Here is a 19858-nt window from a genome sequence, read left to right as displayed (position 1 = left end):
TTTGGTTGTGGATTGGCTAGACATACATGGGCTTTTTCTGATCAGCACCAGAGACAAGGTGGCTCACCATGGATGTCAAATTTGTCCTGGGGGCTCATTATAGGAAAAACCTAATAGTCTGCAAACAGGTAAAAGGCATTGCTTCGAAAAGAATTTGGACGTCGATTTACCTTTTGGCATAGTGGTGGGAACCTCTTATGTAAGAGCACTAAGTCTAAGGATACACAATGATGATGTTAGTGCTGTTCAATTTCAGTGTTGCACATTAAATGTGCAGCATTGTGCTGCCAAGGGTCAAGATTGACCGAGATTTTTTATCTTGACGCTTGACAGTAGGTGCTGTGCACTAAATGCTCAACATTCAAGTCTCACGCTTGGTCGTGTGATTCTATAGGTTTTAACTCCGGTGAATCTATGAATTTTTAACAATGGTTTGGTTCATTGGAATTAAAAAATCATGTGCAATAATGAGTTTTGCCTGAAATATGGAAGTATTTAGATTTCATAGTTTCATGTTAAATCAATAAACTATTCCAAATTGACCCTAAGTAAATAAATTTTTTGATTCATTCATAATAAATTTTAAGACGAATTAGTTTACAAGACTAAAGTAACCAAATCGTTAAGTTTAATTGAACTACAAATCTATGAATTTAAGATCGGGAATCAAGACAAGAATTGATGGAATTAAGTAACCAAACACACTATTAACAACAACTACATGGTTCAGATGGTGAAATGTGGCTTAATCAATATTGTGTGGTCAAAATTCCAAAAAAGAAAATCAAATCCAATCAGTGGCTTATATTTCCTCTTTTATTAGTTATTTTATTTTCTTAGGATATAGTGTGTAACAATAAACATTTTTTTTTTTGGTAGGAGTGTAACAAGAAACTTAAGAGTTAAGAAAATCGACATTACCCAAAAAAACAAGAAAACAAAAGAAAATTCGACGAGATAGAAATTTGGTGCCCGCGTGGAGATTCTTTTGCAGGTTGCCGCTGCACTTCGAACAAGACGAAAAAGCAGCATCTGTTTTCCATTTGTCCATCCTGCTCACGTTTCTTTCTCTCCCATATCGCGCTTTCAATCCCTTCGTGCCTAAGAAAACCAAAACTTCATCTCTTAGTTCCTCTACAGGTCGCTCGTGATGCACGAAGCGGAATTGCATGATTTGTCCGATGATTCGGATTACGCTGCATCGCAACAACAGGTAATTGATCTCTTGATTGTCTTCCGGTCTTTCTCATTATTTCTCACTGCAACAGATTTCCCAGTTCGATTGCTGTTTTCTCGTAGACTTAATAAACCCATAAACTGAAACAAAATGATCGAAGTTCACTTACAGAGACATTGCACTAACTGTATCAGGACTTTCAATCTGTTCTTAATAGAATTTCCAGATTCGTAATATACGAGGAATGTTATCCTATTTCCCAATTGTTTATCATTTCTGTCTGTGTTTAAAGGGACCGGGAAGTATTTCACGGAGTAATAGTGGTAGAAAAAGTGCCGGGCACGTACCAGATGGAGCCGAAATCGTCTATTCCAAGGATAATGTGACGATTCATCCGACACAATATGCTTCTGAAAGGATAAGTGGACGTTTACGCCTTATCAAGCAAGGATGTTCCCTGTTTTTGGTATTGCAATTCTATCTCCCCTTTTTAACTTTCTGATATTTTGTTTCATTTATCGGGCTCTTTGATAATTTCCGTCCTCACCTGTATGATTTTGGTAGACATGGATCCCTTATAAACCCAGCCCAAGTTCGAATGAGGGTGCAGGACAAAACTTTATATCTGACAGAGGTGAGACGGTACTTAGTGATGCTAAGCGTGACATTTATTTCATTGAAGCACTAAGTTGATTGATTTGGTACTGGTCCCTCATGCAGATAGGTATCTGTATACCATTAGAGCAGTCCCTCTGACTGACATACGATCTGTTCGTCGCCACACACCTACTCTAGGCTGGCAATATATAATTATAGTGCTATCATCAGGTAAGTTCTTCACCTCTTAGTTGCAAATTTCTGAGTTATGTAAAAGTTTCCAATTTATTTATCAACCATTACCGTAGTTACATGGGGAAGCATATAATTATGTGTTGTTTGTATTATTTTTTGATATTACGTTTTTACCCTATCTGCAATTTCTATGTGTGAAATACTTAAGATGTCCAGGGCTGACTAGTTTGGACTTGATATCATGTACTGCTGAGCTTGTTGAATATGCTCTTCATGGACCCAGCTGATTCTTGTAGTCTCGAATTAATCGACTTTCTGATGGAGCTTTGTGAAATGATAAGAAGATTGTTTTTGAATTTTCTTTAATGGACATTGTATAGTTTATACCTTTTACTGGGTCATAGCATAACTGGTGGAAGCTTTAGGTGCTTGTGTTGCACAAAACTCGTATAAAAGGTTGAGATCTAGGGTCTAATGATATATGGAATCTTGGTATAAAATTTTCAGTAGTGGAAGGTTGAAAAAGATGGGGAAAAATAATAAAAGCCTCTTCTTTGGAAATTGACTCTACTGTCGGTTCTGTTGGATTTACAATTAATCCTGGACTGGGGGGCTGCCAATTTGTATCAACAGGGTCCTAATACCATATGAGCTGTATGTTAGACTGTCATATGTAAAAACTATCCATTAAATATCCAGAATTGAATTGATCATGGAATGTCAAATTGAAACCAAGTAGGCTTTGGATATAAGTGTTTATCCAAACTAGTAAAGACCCATGTGCAAATGCACGTATGTTCTGTTTAATTTAGTGGTTTCAATGAAACAGGAGAATTTTGATATCAAACAATAAACATATCATACAAGAATATCATATTGTTGTACTTGTATATATAGTGACCCGAATTTCCTTGCCTCCAAAGAGTGTGCGGTTCCCGCTGCCAAACCAACTGTTGCAAAAGCAAGTCCTATAAAACCTTTTGGAAAGGGACAGGGGAATGCAGCGATCAAATCCTACTCGATATTTGATCTGTAACAAACTAAAATTTATGCCAAACCAAAAAAGAGAGATTATTTGCAATTCACTAACTTGTGGTGATTCGCTTGTGTTGAGTATTTAAACCTCGGCAAATACATCACAATCCCCGCCCCCTGGAGCATTTGTTTCAAGTTTGGTCACCACAATTCAATAACATTTTAAATTGAGAAAATGGTAACATTCTAGTGGGGAGACAACTGTGAAAATTGTTGGAAGAGGTGCCGAAACGGGGATGAACAGGTTAAGGTTGGAAGCAAAAAGGTGAGTTGGTGAAGGTGATGGTGTGAGCAGAGGTGGTCTTGAGTGGTCAGAAGAACAAGGATAAAATTGTAAACAAACATGGGAAAAGAAGAGGAAGAAGAAGCCATCAGCTATAAACGGTTGCAGCCCAAAAGGAAACTACTTTGTGCTTCAGGGTCCTTTTTTTATTTTATTTTAAAGATTTGAGATAAAGAAGGGCACAATGAGATTTTTGAAAATGTAGTAGATGATGACTCATAACTTAACTTTATTATACTCTTTATTATTGTAATGGTAATATATAATTTGAAAACTAAGGAGTGTAAGCATAATAGAAATTTCAGGGGATGTAAATGTAATTATTTGCAAACTCAGCTGTGCATATGTAATTTACTCTTACAATTAATATTGATATTATTGAAAATGTAGTGTGAAGTTACAATTACAATTATAGACATTTTAATCATATATTTACTTAGTTAATGGTTGAGGGTATCTTAGAAAGTAAAAATCTAGCCATTTTGAAATTATAAATGAAATTTTAGAATTACAATTTTGGACATAATTAATCATATCCACTTAGTTAATGATGGAGGGTATTTTAGGAAGAAAAATGTTGCCATCTTACTTGAATTCATGCTTGTATATTAGTAGTATGATATGTGTCCTAGTTTTGCGAGTTTAAGTCACAAATATTGGTTGTTTAGGGGGGTATTTTATTATAAAATTCATATAAGTTGTAGTCTTAATGAACTTTCAATCATAGTTGTCAAGGTGTCTAGGCGGTCTCAACCATGGCAAAGCGACCGTTGCTTTTTTTGATACCAATAAAGCGGTTGCTTTGTAGCCCAAGGCGTCCAAGCGGGAGACTCGGATGCCTTGGTTGCCAAGGCGACTGCTTTATTGGTTTCTATTTAAATTTTTTTTTTTTTTTTTTTTTTTTTATAAAAAAGATACCAAATCAATGGTATGGAATATAATTGCATTTGATTTTAATCTAAAGATTTTTATTGGTTAGTTTTACACAATGGTATAGGACTATGATACGTGGAATCAAATCAAAGTAAAATATGGTGGAAAAAAAAAAAAAAACCAAAAATTAAACACTTTTCCTCATGAACTCATGAAACAGAACTCTTACCTAAATCACTCTCTCTGTCTTGCAAAAGTCTTCTTCCTCACGGAACTTCTTTGGTTGTTAACTTTGAAGTTTGATTTGTGACTTTGATGTGGTTATGTTTGAAGTTAATGACTGTTTATTTTTCAATCTTATATAATGATTATATGAATGGATTTTTCATTTAGTTTGCAAAATTTTTCATGCTTAAATGCTAGGAATTTTATGTGACTTCTGATATTTGGATCAAATATCAAAATATTAACACTAGAATGCCTTGACCGCCTAAAAATTAACAGCAGAATGCTTTGACTACTTAGTTGTCGCTTTATTGGCGCATTGGAAGCCCTTCATTGCCTGGGTCATTTTGTCGCTCTGACAACCTTGCTTTTAATTGTAAGCGGGTTTTCTGGAGGGAGGGAGGGAATAACATTTGTTGACATTTTAGAAGTAGAACAAGTGGGATGCAGATAGACAATTATTTCCCTGGGAAGATAGGAAGTTCAGCATGTAAAACATTAGCTTCTTGAATTTAGTGAGTCTACCACAAAACATGTACCTTAAGTTGTCAAAATTATTCTAGGAAAGATCCTGAATTATCTGTAGAAGAGAAAGCAGTGGGTAATGGGTTTCGAAGGACTGGACTATATATCTTTTTTCTTGATTTCTGCAAATCATCTTCGGAAAGGGCCATGCTAACCTTCTTTATTATTATTATTATTATTTTTATCACATATCTTAAGCAACACATTAGATGGTAGAAATTAAATGGTGAAAATTTTAGGACTCTTGCACAGTTGTTATTGCATCCTTTGGTACCATGGTAGAAGATCTCGCTCTCGAGCGAGATCTCGCTACCATGAAAAACCGAGATCTTGACCATCTCGGCGAGATCTCGGTCGAGATATGCCATTTTTTGGGCGTCAACTCGGTAGCCTATCTCGGTGGGTTTTAGGGTCCCAGTTGGGCTAAAATTTGGTATTTAACCTATTTAAGGCCTTTTGAACTGGAAAAAATCGTCTGCTGTGCACATCTCTCTGCTGTGCAACAATGCGGCCCTAAATCGCGACACGTGTAAAATACTAGTTTAATGGTTGAGATTAAAATTAATAATTTTAAGTGTAAAAGCCCCCAAAAAAACCCATTTAACCCATGCTTGCCCCATATGAAAAAACCCGAATGATTCAAAACTCTGAAAATCCCACCTCAAATCTCATCTCTGAAATCGTCTTCTTCCTTTACATTCTCGGCTTTCTCCAATCTAACCAAGATATTGTTAACAACTCTGAAAACCAAAGACAAACCCATTTAACCCATTTTTCCCTTCAAAAGGTATGGCAGTTCCTGGTCTTTTGGTACATACTAGCCCATCGTCAAGTTTCGCTTCTTTAGACTGCTAGGAGCCCTCAAAGAAGGGGAAGAATAGTTCCAGTTGCTGTCGCGATTGAAACTGAATCACCAAGGGGACCTGGAAGGACTTTAGGTGGGCTCCCTAAGAACAAAGTTGCGGTTTCAAATGAGTAGATGCTGAAAAGGTATTCTGGGTTTATGAAGAATTGTGCTCTAAAAGGGTTTCTTGTTAATGGAATGGCAGGTCATGGGCGTTTGTTGAAGAGTGGTATAAATCCGGATTCTCACTTGTGGAATTCCTTAGTGAACATGTATGCCAAATGTGGGAGACTACAAAATGCTTGTCGTATCTTGGTTAGGTAAGAGAAAGCTGAGAATGGAGAAAGGAAGAACGATTTAAGAGATGGGATTTTCAGTCTTTTATCATTCGGGTTTTTTCATATGGGGCGGCATGTATGGGTTAAATGGGTTTTTCTTGGGGCTTTTACACTTAAAAATTATCAATTTTGATCTCAACCATTAAATTGGTATTTTACACATGTCGCAATTTAGCGGTGCACTGCTGTGCACAACAGAGGGATGTGCACAGCAGATGATTTTTCTCCCTTTTGAACACACTAGTGGCCTTGGATTTGTGAGAAAACAGCCCTAAGTATGATTTCTAAGTCTACACATAGTGTAATACCAAAAAGCTGTAGGATTAGAGAATGCAAGGTTATATAACATGTAATGTAAAGCCATTAATGCTGTAGGATTAGAGAATGCTAGGTTATATAATATGTAATATAAAACCATTAAGGCATATAAATGAAAATCAAGTGTATCAAATACATCAAATAACTTAAATGTCATCAAGATAACATTTATATGAGTATTACAGTCTTGACTTTCGAGAATAGAATGATAAAAGTATACAACCGTTAGAAGTTCTATATAAGTCATTAACGCATAAGTTCATAAGACAACTAGAGGATGATTGAGCTTCCTTTGATGCTGTAGATGTGCTTAGAGTAGTTGCAAGTGAAACTTTGGCTGAAATCCGCAAAAAATGGGGCAAAAACTGAGAGTTCCAGCGAGATATGGCAAGATTTGGGGCGAGATATGGCGAGATATAGCGAGATATGATGGGATGATGCTTTGGTTGCCTAGATTTTTAACTATGGTTGCCTTGCATACATGCTTTCCCCCAGCATGATGCTTTGGTTGCCTAGATTTTTATTGCAACTCTGTTGTAGAGTGTGAAGATGACTGGTAAATGAAAGATCAATAACATATTAGGCAAAAATCATCTTTGTTGACAATACTAGCCGCTCATTGATGAAGTTAACAACATCAAGAAATTGCTCTGGGTTTGGGTTTGTGAAGGTAGCCAGAACCGTGTTTCCTCAATCAAGGAATATTTGTTCGACAAATTTTCCCTTTCTCCCCTTGTCTGATCATGTTTCTTCCATGAGATGGTGATGTGAACAGAAAAAAGGGGCCAGCAGAAGCCACAAGGGGGCCGTATTTTTGTCTTGTTAGGTGTTTTTTCTTTTATTTAATTGTGTGTGTTTTTGTTTTGGTTTCTAATCTGATTACAGAATCCCAATTAGTTTCTTATTTCAGTTAGAGTTGTCTACTCTAGTAAGGAGTCTAAGTCTAAGTCAGTTAGGCCTCTTTGAAGTTGGTTTTATTTTGGAGTCTTGTAAAGGCTTTATATTCTCATGCCTATTACAGAAGAAATCAGTTTTGATGAATAAATGAGAGTATTGCAGCCAAGGAGGTATTGGCAGGGTTCCTTTGAGGGTGACCCTGCTGTTGTCTAAGATTCCATTATTCAAGCTTCTCAATTCGGTTTTGCAATTCCAGCAAGCATCTTCAGCCTTCAACCAGCAATTTTTTTAGATGTCTTTGATAACATCTAGTCTAGTTTCAGAAATATACAAAAAAGAAAATTACCTCATTATCCTTGGTTAAACCTATGTCTAACTGCATCATTTAGATGTCTTTGATAACAAAAACAGATTAACCAAGAAGTAAACAAAAAGAATATCGTAGTCTAGTTTCAGAAATGGTTCAAGAACTCTATTCTGAGGCCAACTCAGTGGATCTAAAAATCAGAGTTGGACTGAGATCTGGTTGAGTTGTTGCACTCCTCTTTCTTTTGGGGCTGTGGGTTACAAATCAAAGCCAGACTGGGTGAAAAACACAAGATTAAAGCAAATTTCTGAGGTTAACGGAGACTTGCTAAGATACCAAGGTATCCAAGATGTTGATTCACAGGGCATCTTGCAACAAAAACGAGATATTACCATAGTGAGTTCTTTGGAAGTGCTTGAACAATAGTTTCAGACCTGGAACTTTTTGATTAATGGGAGATCCTAATTGACAGAAGCTGATTAGTTGGTTCTGCAGATCAGTGCTGGAATATACTTGTACTGGGAGAAGTATAGAAGATAGGAGGAGAGAAACTGGAATCAAGAGAAGGCACTTCACCAAGAATTTTCTTTCATCGGTGCCCGTGGGAATTTGTCCTTAAACCCTAATTTAAGTATTGTTACTTATCTATTTGCTAACCCTACTTTTTTCTAGCAGTAGTTGTGTGGAGCCCTTTTGCACCTTAGTATTCTTAGTCAGGTTTTAGGTTTTTAGCCACTCATTCACCCTAGTAAGTTGTTCCATTGACCTGACTTCATCCCATACTGAGCCAAAGATTTTGAGTTTTTAGTAATCCGTTGAGGCTTTTTGTATGTATGCTAGGTTATCCAACACCTTCGAAACGCTACCTACCCATTTCAGCTTAACACCAAGATGACTGCTCTTCTATCTGACTTCCCCAGAGCCTCCGGTAAGACAACCGAGACAGTGACAGGTTCTTTGCCCCTGCGGGAATGGAGCGAAAAAAGTTTTGAGAATCCAAGAATAGGTCACGGCGAGATGAGCTGTTTATCATTACGATAGGTGTCAAGTGGAAGTGCAGTGATATATGCAGCTGAGGCATCCTAACAGACCAACTATAGACTTGAACCTTGTTCCTGCATGAGCCGATCAATTCGATCAGGCACTCATCGTCAATTTTCATTGTTAAACTCTTTGACAACATAACATGAAAAAAACCAAAAGCTCTGCCCTTCCTCTCTATCCATCAAAGGGATGGAAGGGCAGAGACCTTTGCTGTCCCCTCCAGTCAAGAATTGGGGCCTCACAAGCCAATATGCTTTTCTCTCATGCCTTTCTTTGTTCATGATTTTATATTTTGGTGTCCTAGGCATAGATGAACCACACCAGTCAAGTTGAATCCAAAACCCTTATCAGGGTGAGGACTTATACCTTGCCACCACTAACAAGAAAAAAACAGTTTTTTTTTTTTTCTGGGTTTGGGGGGAGGGTCTTGAAACATCTCATGGTACAATAAGCATTGAATGTGAACATAAAAATATATATGGTTTGCATCCTGTTTTGGATTGAATAATGTCCCTCTGGACTTGTGATCAGAGATAAAAGTCCTGCCTATCAGAGAGACAGAAAAAAAGAAAAAAAAAAGAAAAAAAGAAGAAGAAGTGTGGGTGGGGAAGAGGTGAGGGAAGTTCTGGATCATTAATATCTGTGGTGCTTTTTTCAAATTAACAATATGCTCTAAAGCCCCCAGCTACTTTATATCCCTAATTCTCTGTTGGATTGTTATGCTCTTGAATCCTGGATGGCTAAAGGAAACAGTAGTGTCTCTAACTTACTCTTCTTCCAATGCCAATGTGAAATTATCTCCTATCATTGCATTTTTTGTCTTCAAAATTGCCATTCATAGATACATCAATGACACCTACTTTTTACTGTAAGACTGTCCAATTCTTGCCACTTACTTTTGACTCTATTTAGTTAATGAATTTCCAATTTGACTTCTGCATGCTTTACTTAGCATAGGATGAATTTGAAGCTCCCATTACTTGTCTAACTGGAACTTCTCTGCAGGACTTGCATTTCCTCCTCTATATTTCTATAGTGGAGGTGTTCGTGAATTCCTTGCAACACTAAAACAACATATTATTCTAGTGAGGTTGGTTCACTTTGTCTTTTATCATGCATTTGTCTGTTAATGTTTCTGCTCTTCTCCTTTTTGTATGCTTCTGTACAGATTGTGTTATTACTGATGGGGAATTAGATGGGTAACATAGGAACCGGGTCACATATAGAGTGTTTTTTCACAGCAGATTCATATTGTGGGACTGCAATTTGACATTTCGTAATAGGTTGAGCCAACCCAACCCAGTATAATATCTCAAACTGTGCTGAGATCTGAGCTTGACCCAATTTTCCTACTTCATGCTGTTGTCATTAGGCCATTAGGATTATCACTTAGGATATCCTTGGTTTAACTTCATAAGTAAAAGATTCATACATAGGTTTCTTTATTTTTGGGGGAAAAAAAATCTGTTAGTTTCAATTTCTCTTGTATGGATCAGAACCGTAGGATTTGACTGTAAGAGAAACGTCTAAGGTGATGTAGCTCATGCTGACAGGTTCAACTAGGAATTAATTGCACAGGGTCTTGTATGAACTAGACAATTCGGGTAAGGTAAAATTTAGAGTTTGTGAATTGGAAGCTAGGTTTAGGTTTACGCTTAGTTTGTTTGGGGGATTTAGGGAAAGTGATGACAGGCGTTGCTAACAGTGAAGGTTTAAGGTTTCATGGAAGGCTGTTGGTTGGTAAACTTAGTAATTTATGGTTAGTGGGGGGGGGGATAAAGTAATGAATTCCCAATTACAGTTGGGCTACATCAAGGGTCAACTTTAATCCCATATTTATTTGCACTTGTAATGGATGAATTAACTAAAGACATTCAAGATGATGTCCCTTGGTGTATGCTTTTTGCTAATGATATTGTGTTGATAGATGAGACTTAAGTGGGGATTAATACCAAGTTAGAATCATGGAGAGAAGCTTTGGAATCAAGAGGCTTAAAATTAAGTAGAACGAAGACAAAATATCTAGTTTGTAACTTAAGTCATGATCGGGCAGACGATGAGGTGGTGAAACTTGAAGATAAGGAGATTCCTCAGAGTGATTCTTTTAGGTACTTAAGTTCAATCATAAATAAAATATGTGATATAGAGGATGATGTTTCTCAAAGAATTAAAATAGGGTGGATGAAGTGGAGAGGTGCGTCCAGGGTCTTATGTGATCGATGTATTCTATTAAAGCTTAAAGGAAAATTCTATAGGACCATCGTTCGACCAACTATGATGTGCGGTGCAGAGTGTTGAGCTGTTAAAAAGAATCATATACATAAACTCAGTGTAATAGAAATGAGGATGTTAAGATGGATGAGTGGAAAACTAGGAAGAATAAGATAAGGAATGATCATATTAGAGTTGGTTTGGGAGTTGCTCCCATAAGTGATAAGCTTCAGGAAAGTCGTTTGAGGTGGCACAACCATTTTCAACAAAGACCTATAAATGCCCGTGCACGGAGAAGTGATATAATCCAGATTGAAGGAACTAGAAGAGCTAGGCATAGACGTAAGATAACCTTAAGAGAAGTGGTGAGAAATGATATGCATAGCTTAGGCCTCAAACAGAACTGATTGGAAGGCAAGAATCCATATAGCCGACCCCATTTAGTTGGGACAAGGCTTATTGTTGTTGTTGTTGCTGGACTTGGGGAAGGCCTTGGATCGGTCTTCTAACTATGGAAAAGGGTTATTGGTGCATATGCATCACAGAAACAGGCTTTTTCCCAAGGAGTAAGCCTATGGTTGGATCCATATATCATGGATTTGCACTGGAATAGCCTCTATTATGGACCCAGAATATGGGTATTAAGGCTGAGTACCAAAATGGCTTTAATACTTATTCCATTTTATGTTTTAGTCAATTGAACTGGTTGAACCAGTGGATCAAGTTTAGTTAGCAAGCGATTATCACATGACTAATCAGTAGAATGTAATTATGAATTTATTTCAGGCTTATTTTTTGTTTCTTAGTCAATTTTAGGTACCTCATAGGTTAGGGATTGTGTTAGACTTTTCCTGTCAAGTATAGGAGTCTATTCTTGTGCCTCTTATATAAGTTTGTTGTAGGTGTGTTGTTAAACGCGAATTTGACTATTGAAATTTCTTTACAAGTTGCTGCCTCTTCTCGTGTGTCAGAGCATACTTGAGTGAGTAACATCTAAACTGTGATGGTGTTCGTGACTATATTAGGTTGATTCCTTGCAGTGGAAAGTGCCTGGGAGGTACATTAGTGGGATTGGTTCAACCAATTGGCTCCTTGACATTGTGAAGCCTGGGAGATTCTATAAAGCTTCCTCATCATTAAGTTGAGCACACATGCACACTGCTTGTACTATGATTAGATTACAAGCATTTTAATATGACAGTCCTTATCTCCAGCTATTAACCTTCAATTCACTTTTAAGTATGGATCCCCATCCCCAAATTTTTTTATTTTTTCAGAAACCTTCTATTCCCCAAACCCTTGCTTCCCCATTTTCATTTTCTCTTTTTTGGTAACTTTAGCTTAGTAAAGATTACCTGCAGTGCAGGCTACATTCATCACTTGAAGCCTTCTGAACCCAACACACAGCCCCCCATATTCCTCTGCTGCCAAAGAATTTGCTTCAGGTTGAAACAAGCTACTGCTTGAAAACCTGCAATTATCTTCTGGGAGATCATAAGAAAGTTATTTCTCCTGAAATTATTCCTAGCCAAATCAAACTGTTAAAAACTGTTGAAATTTTGATCGCCTCTAATCCTAAGAGATACTTTGGTTCAAATTTCAGACCCATTACTCAACTGACTTCATGAAATTGCCCTTTTACGCTTACAGTCCTTTTTAGGAATCTTCATAACTTCAAATGTAACTACCTCATTTATTTGTAACTTTTAGCATGTATTTGCCTCCATATGAACTTTGACGTAATGATGCAGATCCAACACCGAATTGGGTTCTTTTTCCTGAGAATGGGCCTAGGGTCATATAGGTATTGGGCCTTCATTCCATGGGTTAAGTGTCATTGGCCAACCTTAACGGACCTAAGACATCGGCACATGATTTGAGGATGCAAATTCCCCCCATATTTTAGTTTTATTCCAGTCTTTTATAGTTTTGTTCTTATTAAACCATGGTTTAATTGTTTTAATTTCTGGTTCAATTTAAGTAAAAGGTATATAGAACTTCCTGGCCTTATTTAATCAGTTAACAGGGTCTTTTTATTTTAGTAAATAGATTCTCCTCCTAATTCTGTTATATTTCTAAGTCAATTCCAGTATACTGCTCCTAGTCCTGGGACTTATTTTGCAAGGTTGATTAACCCTCTATATACACCCTACTCGATTGGAATAATAGAAAAGCCAAGTAATATATGATTTCAACTCAGCATCTTGTGTTGTGTTCTCTATTATAGATTTGGTGATTCAAGAAAGTCAATTCCTAAACCCTAAAGGCAGCAAATTCTTAAAATTTAAGGTTTTAAAACCCTAAAAATTAAGAACTTGAATGTCTCCAGACCAGCCACCCAAATGCTACGATGGTCAAGGGACAACACCTGCACCTGCCCATCTAGGTTTGATTCTAGTAGCAGTACCGTCCAATCAGTCAGGTTGTCTTTACACTTCTTAGGAATCTTTCCACTTCTCATGAGAATCACCTTAATGCAAAGGTGTCACCTGATATGACAAAAACTTCTGAATTCTAATCGAAGAAACCCTTTTTTGGAATTGCGATTAAAGAAACCTTTGTGTCTCATCTTTGCTGATCCCTTAAACCATTCCTTACACCTCCACAAAACACACCAATCAAAGAACATCCCTGGGTTGGTCTTTCCATTTGTGCCATCTCAGCCTTTAATTAAAGGAATCAACTTTGCTTGTATTGTACTAGTTCCATATTTCAAACCCATCCCATTGGCATCCTAACCAAGTTAACTAGAGCCTCATTTGAAGATCTTACCATTTTCCATCCCATACATGCTAACCGAATATCTAAGAAACGCGTCTTGCACCCATTTGGTTTGGTTCCTTAAATATCTTGGTTATTTAGCCGTCATTAAATTGAGGCTACATCACATATCCCTACCATTAGCCCTGGAAGCAAGTTTATGAATCTTAAAAAACTTTTACCTTCAGTGGACCCCACAGCAAGTTTTAGCCTACTTGAATTGGCTGGTTCATACAAGATCCTGGTTAACTATCCCCTAGTTGATCCCTGTCAGTCTAGGGCTCCGTCAGTTATTCAATCCAAATCTGGGCTGAAACTGATGGTTGGATTGAGTTTGAAAATTGGGATTTCTTAAAAATATTGAGAAGGCGGATTTGATGGATGGAAGGATGGGGATGTAAGTTGGATTGAGTGTGGGGCTTCCGTGCATTGTTGCAATCCAATTATGGAAGGGTATAGATGGTTGAATGCATTGTAATTGAAAAATTATGAAATCTGAAACTGAGGGTTTCTTATTTTACTCAGTGGAATGGGGCAGTAGTGTGGATGGGATGTGGGGGATGATGTATGGAGGCTTTCTTCTGGATTTCAATGTAAGTTGATGGTGGTTTGGATTGTGTTGAGGTTTTTATAACTAGGTTCCCAAAAAATGAATTAGAGTTCGGGATGCCGAGGGTTACCAAGTAGAACCTGGGGATGAGGCCTTGCAATTACCTTGCTCGTTTTTCAATTGAAACTGGAAGTCAGCAATTTGATGGTTGACAAAGATTGAAATCGAAGCTGATCCTCAGTCAGGGTTGTTCGTCAAATTAATGAACAGGAAACTTGAATAAGACTTTCGAGGGCACTTCCTTACCGCAGGTCCGCAAAGAGTCAATTGGTTCCACACTGATCCCATCGGAGTTTAGATCCAACACTGAACTGTGCTCTCACAGGAAGGAGGAAAGGCACCAGTGGCTGCTTGCACAGAAAAAATTTCAAAACATTAGTGGGCCCCCACTTTCCATGATCCCTTCAATTTCACTTTTGAGTCATTAAGAATATCTTTTAGTAAGTTGAATTATTTCCAACCCCAATGCTTCGTCTAATCCTCTAGATCCTCATCTCCAACCACTTGTCTATGTTCTTGTATACCGCAATGAACTTAACTGAGAAAACCCCATCTTTTTAAATTTTGAACCTGGAAGACTGGTCCTGAGTTGATCTTATTCAATCTAGGGCCACATTATTGAATATAAATAGTGCACTCCTTCAAAAATTGTGGCAGGGTGAAGCACCTCAGAGAGAAAGAAAATAAGAACACTCCCTCCTCTAGCTAGGGGAATTTCTGTATGACTTAAAAGTATATCAAAGTATTCAAATGAACCATAACTGTCATGGAGGAGATCCAAAGCATTGAGAAATTTGAATGAAATAAAAAGGGGACATGGTAAGGTGAGCAAGGTGTCTGGACGACTTGGCAACTGTGTTTTTGAATCACCGGTTAAAATTAGCAAATCCAGTTCAATTTACGACATGAATAATATTTAAGAATGAAATACTAGTAGTACTACTAATTTTGTTCTTCTGGGTGTAGGTCTTTAGATCTGCATCACAAGGATTTTATTGTCGAAACAGTGAAAAAGGAAAAAACAAATGTTGCATGGCTGTTGAATAATGTTATTTACCTTCCTTGAAATTTCATCCACAATTTCTATATTCTTATTATTATTTTTAAAAGCTAAATTCAGTCCTTTCTTGTCCCATCCGTACGAATTTTGCCACTGTTATCAAGCCAACTTGGTTTGGCTAGAATTGACCCTAGCAGCTCCATGGATTGGTGTTGGTGTGAGATGCAGGCTAGGTCTTGAGATTGGTTCATAGAAAATACCAGTTCAGTCTAAATTGCGGGTCTGTAAAAATTTCAGTTCAGAATGTTGCATTGCTGGCTAGTGTGGTTTGTTGCCAGTGTTGTCTTTTTGCAGTCCGCAGGTCTTTGCTCTTTTGCTTGTTTCCTCTGTTTCTTTTTTTTTTTGGGGGGGGGGCTCTAAATTATTTTTTTGTTGCTGATCAAAGGAAATTTATGGTGATACACTACTAAGCACTAACCATTGTTCAAAAACTTCCTGAAATTCACTACTTCCAATATCTGACACAAAACAGGAAATGAAACCCAGGATCAACTCTGTTTTGCCAAAACTTCACCCTGTTCAGCCGGAATCTTGTTCTTTTCAGTCAAAATCTTACTCATTTTGTACAAAAACTGCACTGTTCTGTTGAATTTCAGTTTCCCCCTTGAATTGGCTTAGCGAAACTCACAGGAGGAATACTCTGTTTTGGAAAACTTTTTGTATTTCTCAGACTGAAATGACATTCTGAATTATGCTTGTAAGATTATATTTCAATATGTCTACTTTTCTTTCATGGCAATCCTTCAAACAGAGGAGATCGCTAATTTTGAACTTCCAGCTAAATTCCTATTGTGCTTTTGATTGATAGCCATTATGGGTTGAATAATTTATTGCTATCCGATAATACCAAAACCAACTTTATTGGCTTCGTATTCTAACAACCTTATTTACAGGTCAGCAGATGATGCAAATGTCTTTCTTGTGAATGATTTCCAAGATCCTCTGCAGGTAGGCATTACAGTGCTTTAATTACTAATTCTGTCCTAGATCACTTTTTTGTCTTTGTTGAACAAGAATGCTACACATATAACTCTTTTCAACATAATTTGCATTTGTAAGCCTAAGGCATGTTTTTATTCTGTTAGCTGCTATTTGTTCTTTCTGTGAAAAGTGCCTGTGTGGTTTGTATTGCTTCTTTGCTCATGGCTGATGTGATTTTATTTCCTTTGATTTTGATAATGTATGTACTGTTGCACCTTTGTACACTTTCCCCCACCCAATCCCCTCCACCCCATGCCACAACCCCCCCCCCCCCAAAAAAAAAAAAAAAAAAAAAAAAAAAAAAAAAAAAAAAAAAAAAAAAAAAAAAGAAGAAAAAGAAAAAGAAAAGGAAAAAGAGAGAGTTGGAAGTCTGAAGCATCATCTTTGACATTTGACCTGCCTCAACTTGAGAGATTCAAAATGCTTGGTAAGTTATGGTTAATGGGATTAAGAAAGTATTGCAACCCCCCAACCCACAAAAAAAAAAAAGAAAAAAGAAGATTGAGAAAGTAGAGGGGAAAATTTTACAGCCTCAGTCGCTTGAACTTATAGGTTGTTTGGAAACCATGAGTGTGAATCAGTTGATTGGAGTAGTTTTGGACATGAGAATAGTTGGAAGCCAAGACTTGAAAATGTGGTCACCATCACCAAGTGCAAGGCCATTTAGGCGAACTAGTTCTTTGTAAATTTTTGCGAGCAGTTATATGATGTATCATTTAGTTTGGTGGACTCTATACAAAGCTTGCCACTTGGTGCTCAAGGTCGTCTGTATGCTTTAGATGAATTACAGAATTTCTGGCAAGGCATATAAAGAAAGCATTATTTCATTATCCTTGTTTGGAAGTCCAAACATTCTTATCCAGGCACTTGATTTGCCTATCAAAGTTTGAATTTAGGGGAGTCATCCAATCACTAATAACATAGGTTTCCTCCCGTTGGGGGATGACGCAGATGATGTTAGAAATTTTGAAGAAAACATGTGTCCAGATGTAGGTACACAGACCATAATGTTCTGAGAATCACATAATTAATGACCATGGTTCCACTTCTTTACTTCTTGATCATCTTAGTGATATCAGTTACATCAACACCTTGTATTTAGTATTTTTGAATGGATAAATGGACCTTAATCGTGCCAGCATTTTCCAATTGTTTGTTTCCAATGTTTATTTCCTAATAATTTGTGGTTAAATAATACACTCAGAGATATCATCTCTTGGTTTAAAAGTTAATAGAATTTCCTTTTTGTCCCATTTTATGCAAATCCTTCAGAAAAGCCTGTCTTCTTTGGAGCTACCAAGGGCTGTTTCTGTTGCAAACTCTCCAAAAGCGTCAATATCAACCAATCATGTTGCTTTGAATGAAAACTTAGAGACAACTACAGGGGATTCCTATAGTGGGAGTTCCAGTTCCCAATACACTGGGAGGCCTAGGCAGAAGGTACATGATCCTGCTCGTGATCTCTCAATTCAGGTTTTGGAGAAATTTTCCCTTGTGACAAGGTTTGCCCGGGAAACAACGTCACAGCTCTTTCGTGAAAGTCATGGTGACAGCTTTAGCTCCAGTGAAAGAAAGAATCAGCACCAGTATCTTCCAAATAATATCAATGAGACAGGGCCCAATTCTGCACAAAAAGTACCTGAAGAATTTAAAGTTACTCCAGATCCTTTGGAGGTAACCCTTTGATCCTTTTGGTAGTTTATTTTAGAATTCTATTAGTAGCGAAATCTTGTTCTGTTCAAAGCTGAATCTTTGTGCCTCCAATGTATGTCTGTCTCAGTGGCTCTAATATACTTTTAAGATTAACCTGGTTACAGTCTTACAGACTTGGAATGGAATTTGATCTATAATTGGATGTTGGATCATAGGCTGATATATCGTGATTTTTTTTTCTAGTTATTTTTAATGGAAAAATGAATCAGACGGGTGCTCCGGTAGAGGTTTAATGATGTAGTCTTGGGTTGGTAGGAGATCAACTAGGAGCTAGTATACCGGAGGACCCCAACTAGGAGTCACTGTCAAATCCTGATTAAAGATTACAACTTCAAAAATAAAACTTAAATAAAAGAGTTGAGTAAAAAGTAAAAAATAGATATTCCTATCAACTAATCCTGTGTCCTAAGTAGTAAAATTACCTCCACTTCATTGGCTTATAAATTAGGCTCATTACATCAATAAAATAAAAAATAAGAAGCCTAAGGCCTGTAGAACCCAACCATGAGAGAAAATGAAGTCTTCTGATGCCAATTGACCCTTTTGGACAGTCTTAACTGCATAATTTAAGTTTTATAATCTGGAACTGTTATAGGTTTTGACCATCTTTGTAGCCCTTTTTTGATAGCATAAGGAAACTGGAAAAGATAAAGATGAGTCAAATTGGGGGCTTCAATTGTGGTTTAAGTTTTATATTCTAGAATAATTGTAGTTTTTGGTTAATTTTTGTTTGTTTTTGTTAATTTTTTCTCTTGACAGACAAAAAGGAAAATTAGACTATTAATAGAACATGTAAACTGTTTAAATTTTACAAATTTTATTTTATCGTTGTGACTCAACCCCCCCTTCCCGGCCGGGGTCAAAAGGGAGGAAAAAAGAGCCCCAAAAGGTTCAGAGCTGTATAAAAGGAAAGTTCTATTGACTTTTCTCTTATCTGCGTGTATGGCCAGAGTGGTCCTGGAAACCTTCCATTCCATGTAAAACTCGTAGGAACATGTCCGTTATGTTGTACTTTCTTCTATTCTTAAATTGTTTTTATTGACAGAATTGTAGGTGATAGGGTTGTGGAGTTCAAATTGAACTTGATTTCATTCTTTTTGTTTTTATTTGGTTTTCTTTTTTGTTACAAGTCTTCAAGTACTGTTGTAAACTATTTTAATATTCAGATTGGAATTAAGAAGATTTACTTGAGTTTATGCCGATGCTGCTGTGAAGAGTCAATGAGTCATAGGTTGGTTTGATTGCTAGTGATTTCTTTTGTATCTCTGCTCTTGATTTCTTATTATTAGGTGCATTTTTCAAACCTACAGTATATTCTCCTTACAAGTTTCCCCTTGTACCTGTTTTTCTCCTATGCTAGTTACAAGGTTGGCTGTAAATTGATAAAATCCTCTGGTTACTTGCCTTCCTAGTTTTCCCTTGTACTCTATTATATTCTGAGGATTTAAAGGCAGTCCACTCCGAAGGGAAAGCTAACCTCATCTCTGAAAACTTAGTTCAAGCATTCAATACTTCCACAATTCAGGTTTGTCTTTCCCTTCCAATTTGAGTGAGGTTTTGGGCTTAATACTAGAGAAGTGGCAGGTGCCAAGTTGACCAACATTTTTGGCAGCTTCGCTGCTACTTCTCTTGTATGTCATTCCCCTAGTGCTTTATGATGTTTATGTGGCTTGATGGGTGATCTTGGAAAAAAGGCTGGTATTCTCTACAATGGTATGTAAGTAACAGAACACCGTAGAGGTGAAACAAAAGGGGCAAATTGTTTGGGTTTAGTCTTATACGTTGATGTTCATGCCTTGACTGGCCTTGATTGATGCATTTCTTTCTCATATAACTATGGTTTAACCATTTTCCTTAAGATATGT

General features: G+C 37.1%; 1 protein-coding gene across 3 annotated transcripts in view; it reads left to right on the top strand.

Moving 5' to 3' along the window:
* The first annotated feature begins 928 nt into the window (after positions 1 to 928).
* Positions 929 to 19858, top strand: part of LOC149025210 (RabGAP/TBC domain-containing protein) — a 54886-nt gene continuing 35956 nt past the window's right edge. For 2 of the 3 annotated variants that reach the window (XM_089145433.1, XM_089145432.1), the window contains exons 1-7: positions 929 to 1213; positions 1470 to 1643; positions 1742 to 1811; positions 1898 to 2005; positions 9664 to 9748; positions 16193 to 16247; positions 17553 to 17954. In XM_089145433.1, the coding sequence (XP_089001559.1) occupies positions 1151 to 1213; positions 1470 to 1643; positions 1742 to 1811; positions 1898 to 2005; positions 9664 to 9748; positions 16193 to 16247; positions 17553 to 17954 (957 nt within the window). In that variant the 5' untranslated portion in view covers positions 929 to 1150. The remainder of the gene's footprint in view (positions 1214 to 1469; positions 1644 to 1741; positions 1812 to 1897; positions 2006 to 9663; positions 9749 to 16192; positions 16248 to 17552; positions 17955 to 19858) is intronic. The other variant, XM_089145434.1, reaches the window with a different exon arrangement.

Source organism: Hakea prostrata, chromosome 2, assembly GCF_041222555.1.
Source record: "Hakea prostrata isolate BN-2017 chromosome 2, UWA_Hpros_2, whole genome shotgun sequence".
Classification (NCBI taxonomy): domain Eukaryota; kingdom Viridiplantae; phylum Streptophyta; class Magnoliopsida; order Proteales; family Proteaceae; genus Hakea; species Hakea prostrata.
This window is presented reverse-complemented; position numbering and strand designations above follow the sequence as displayed.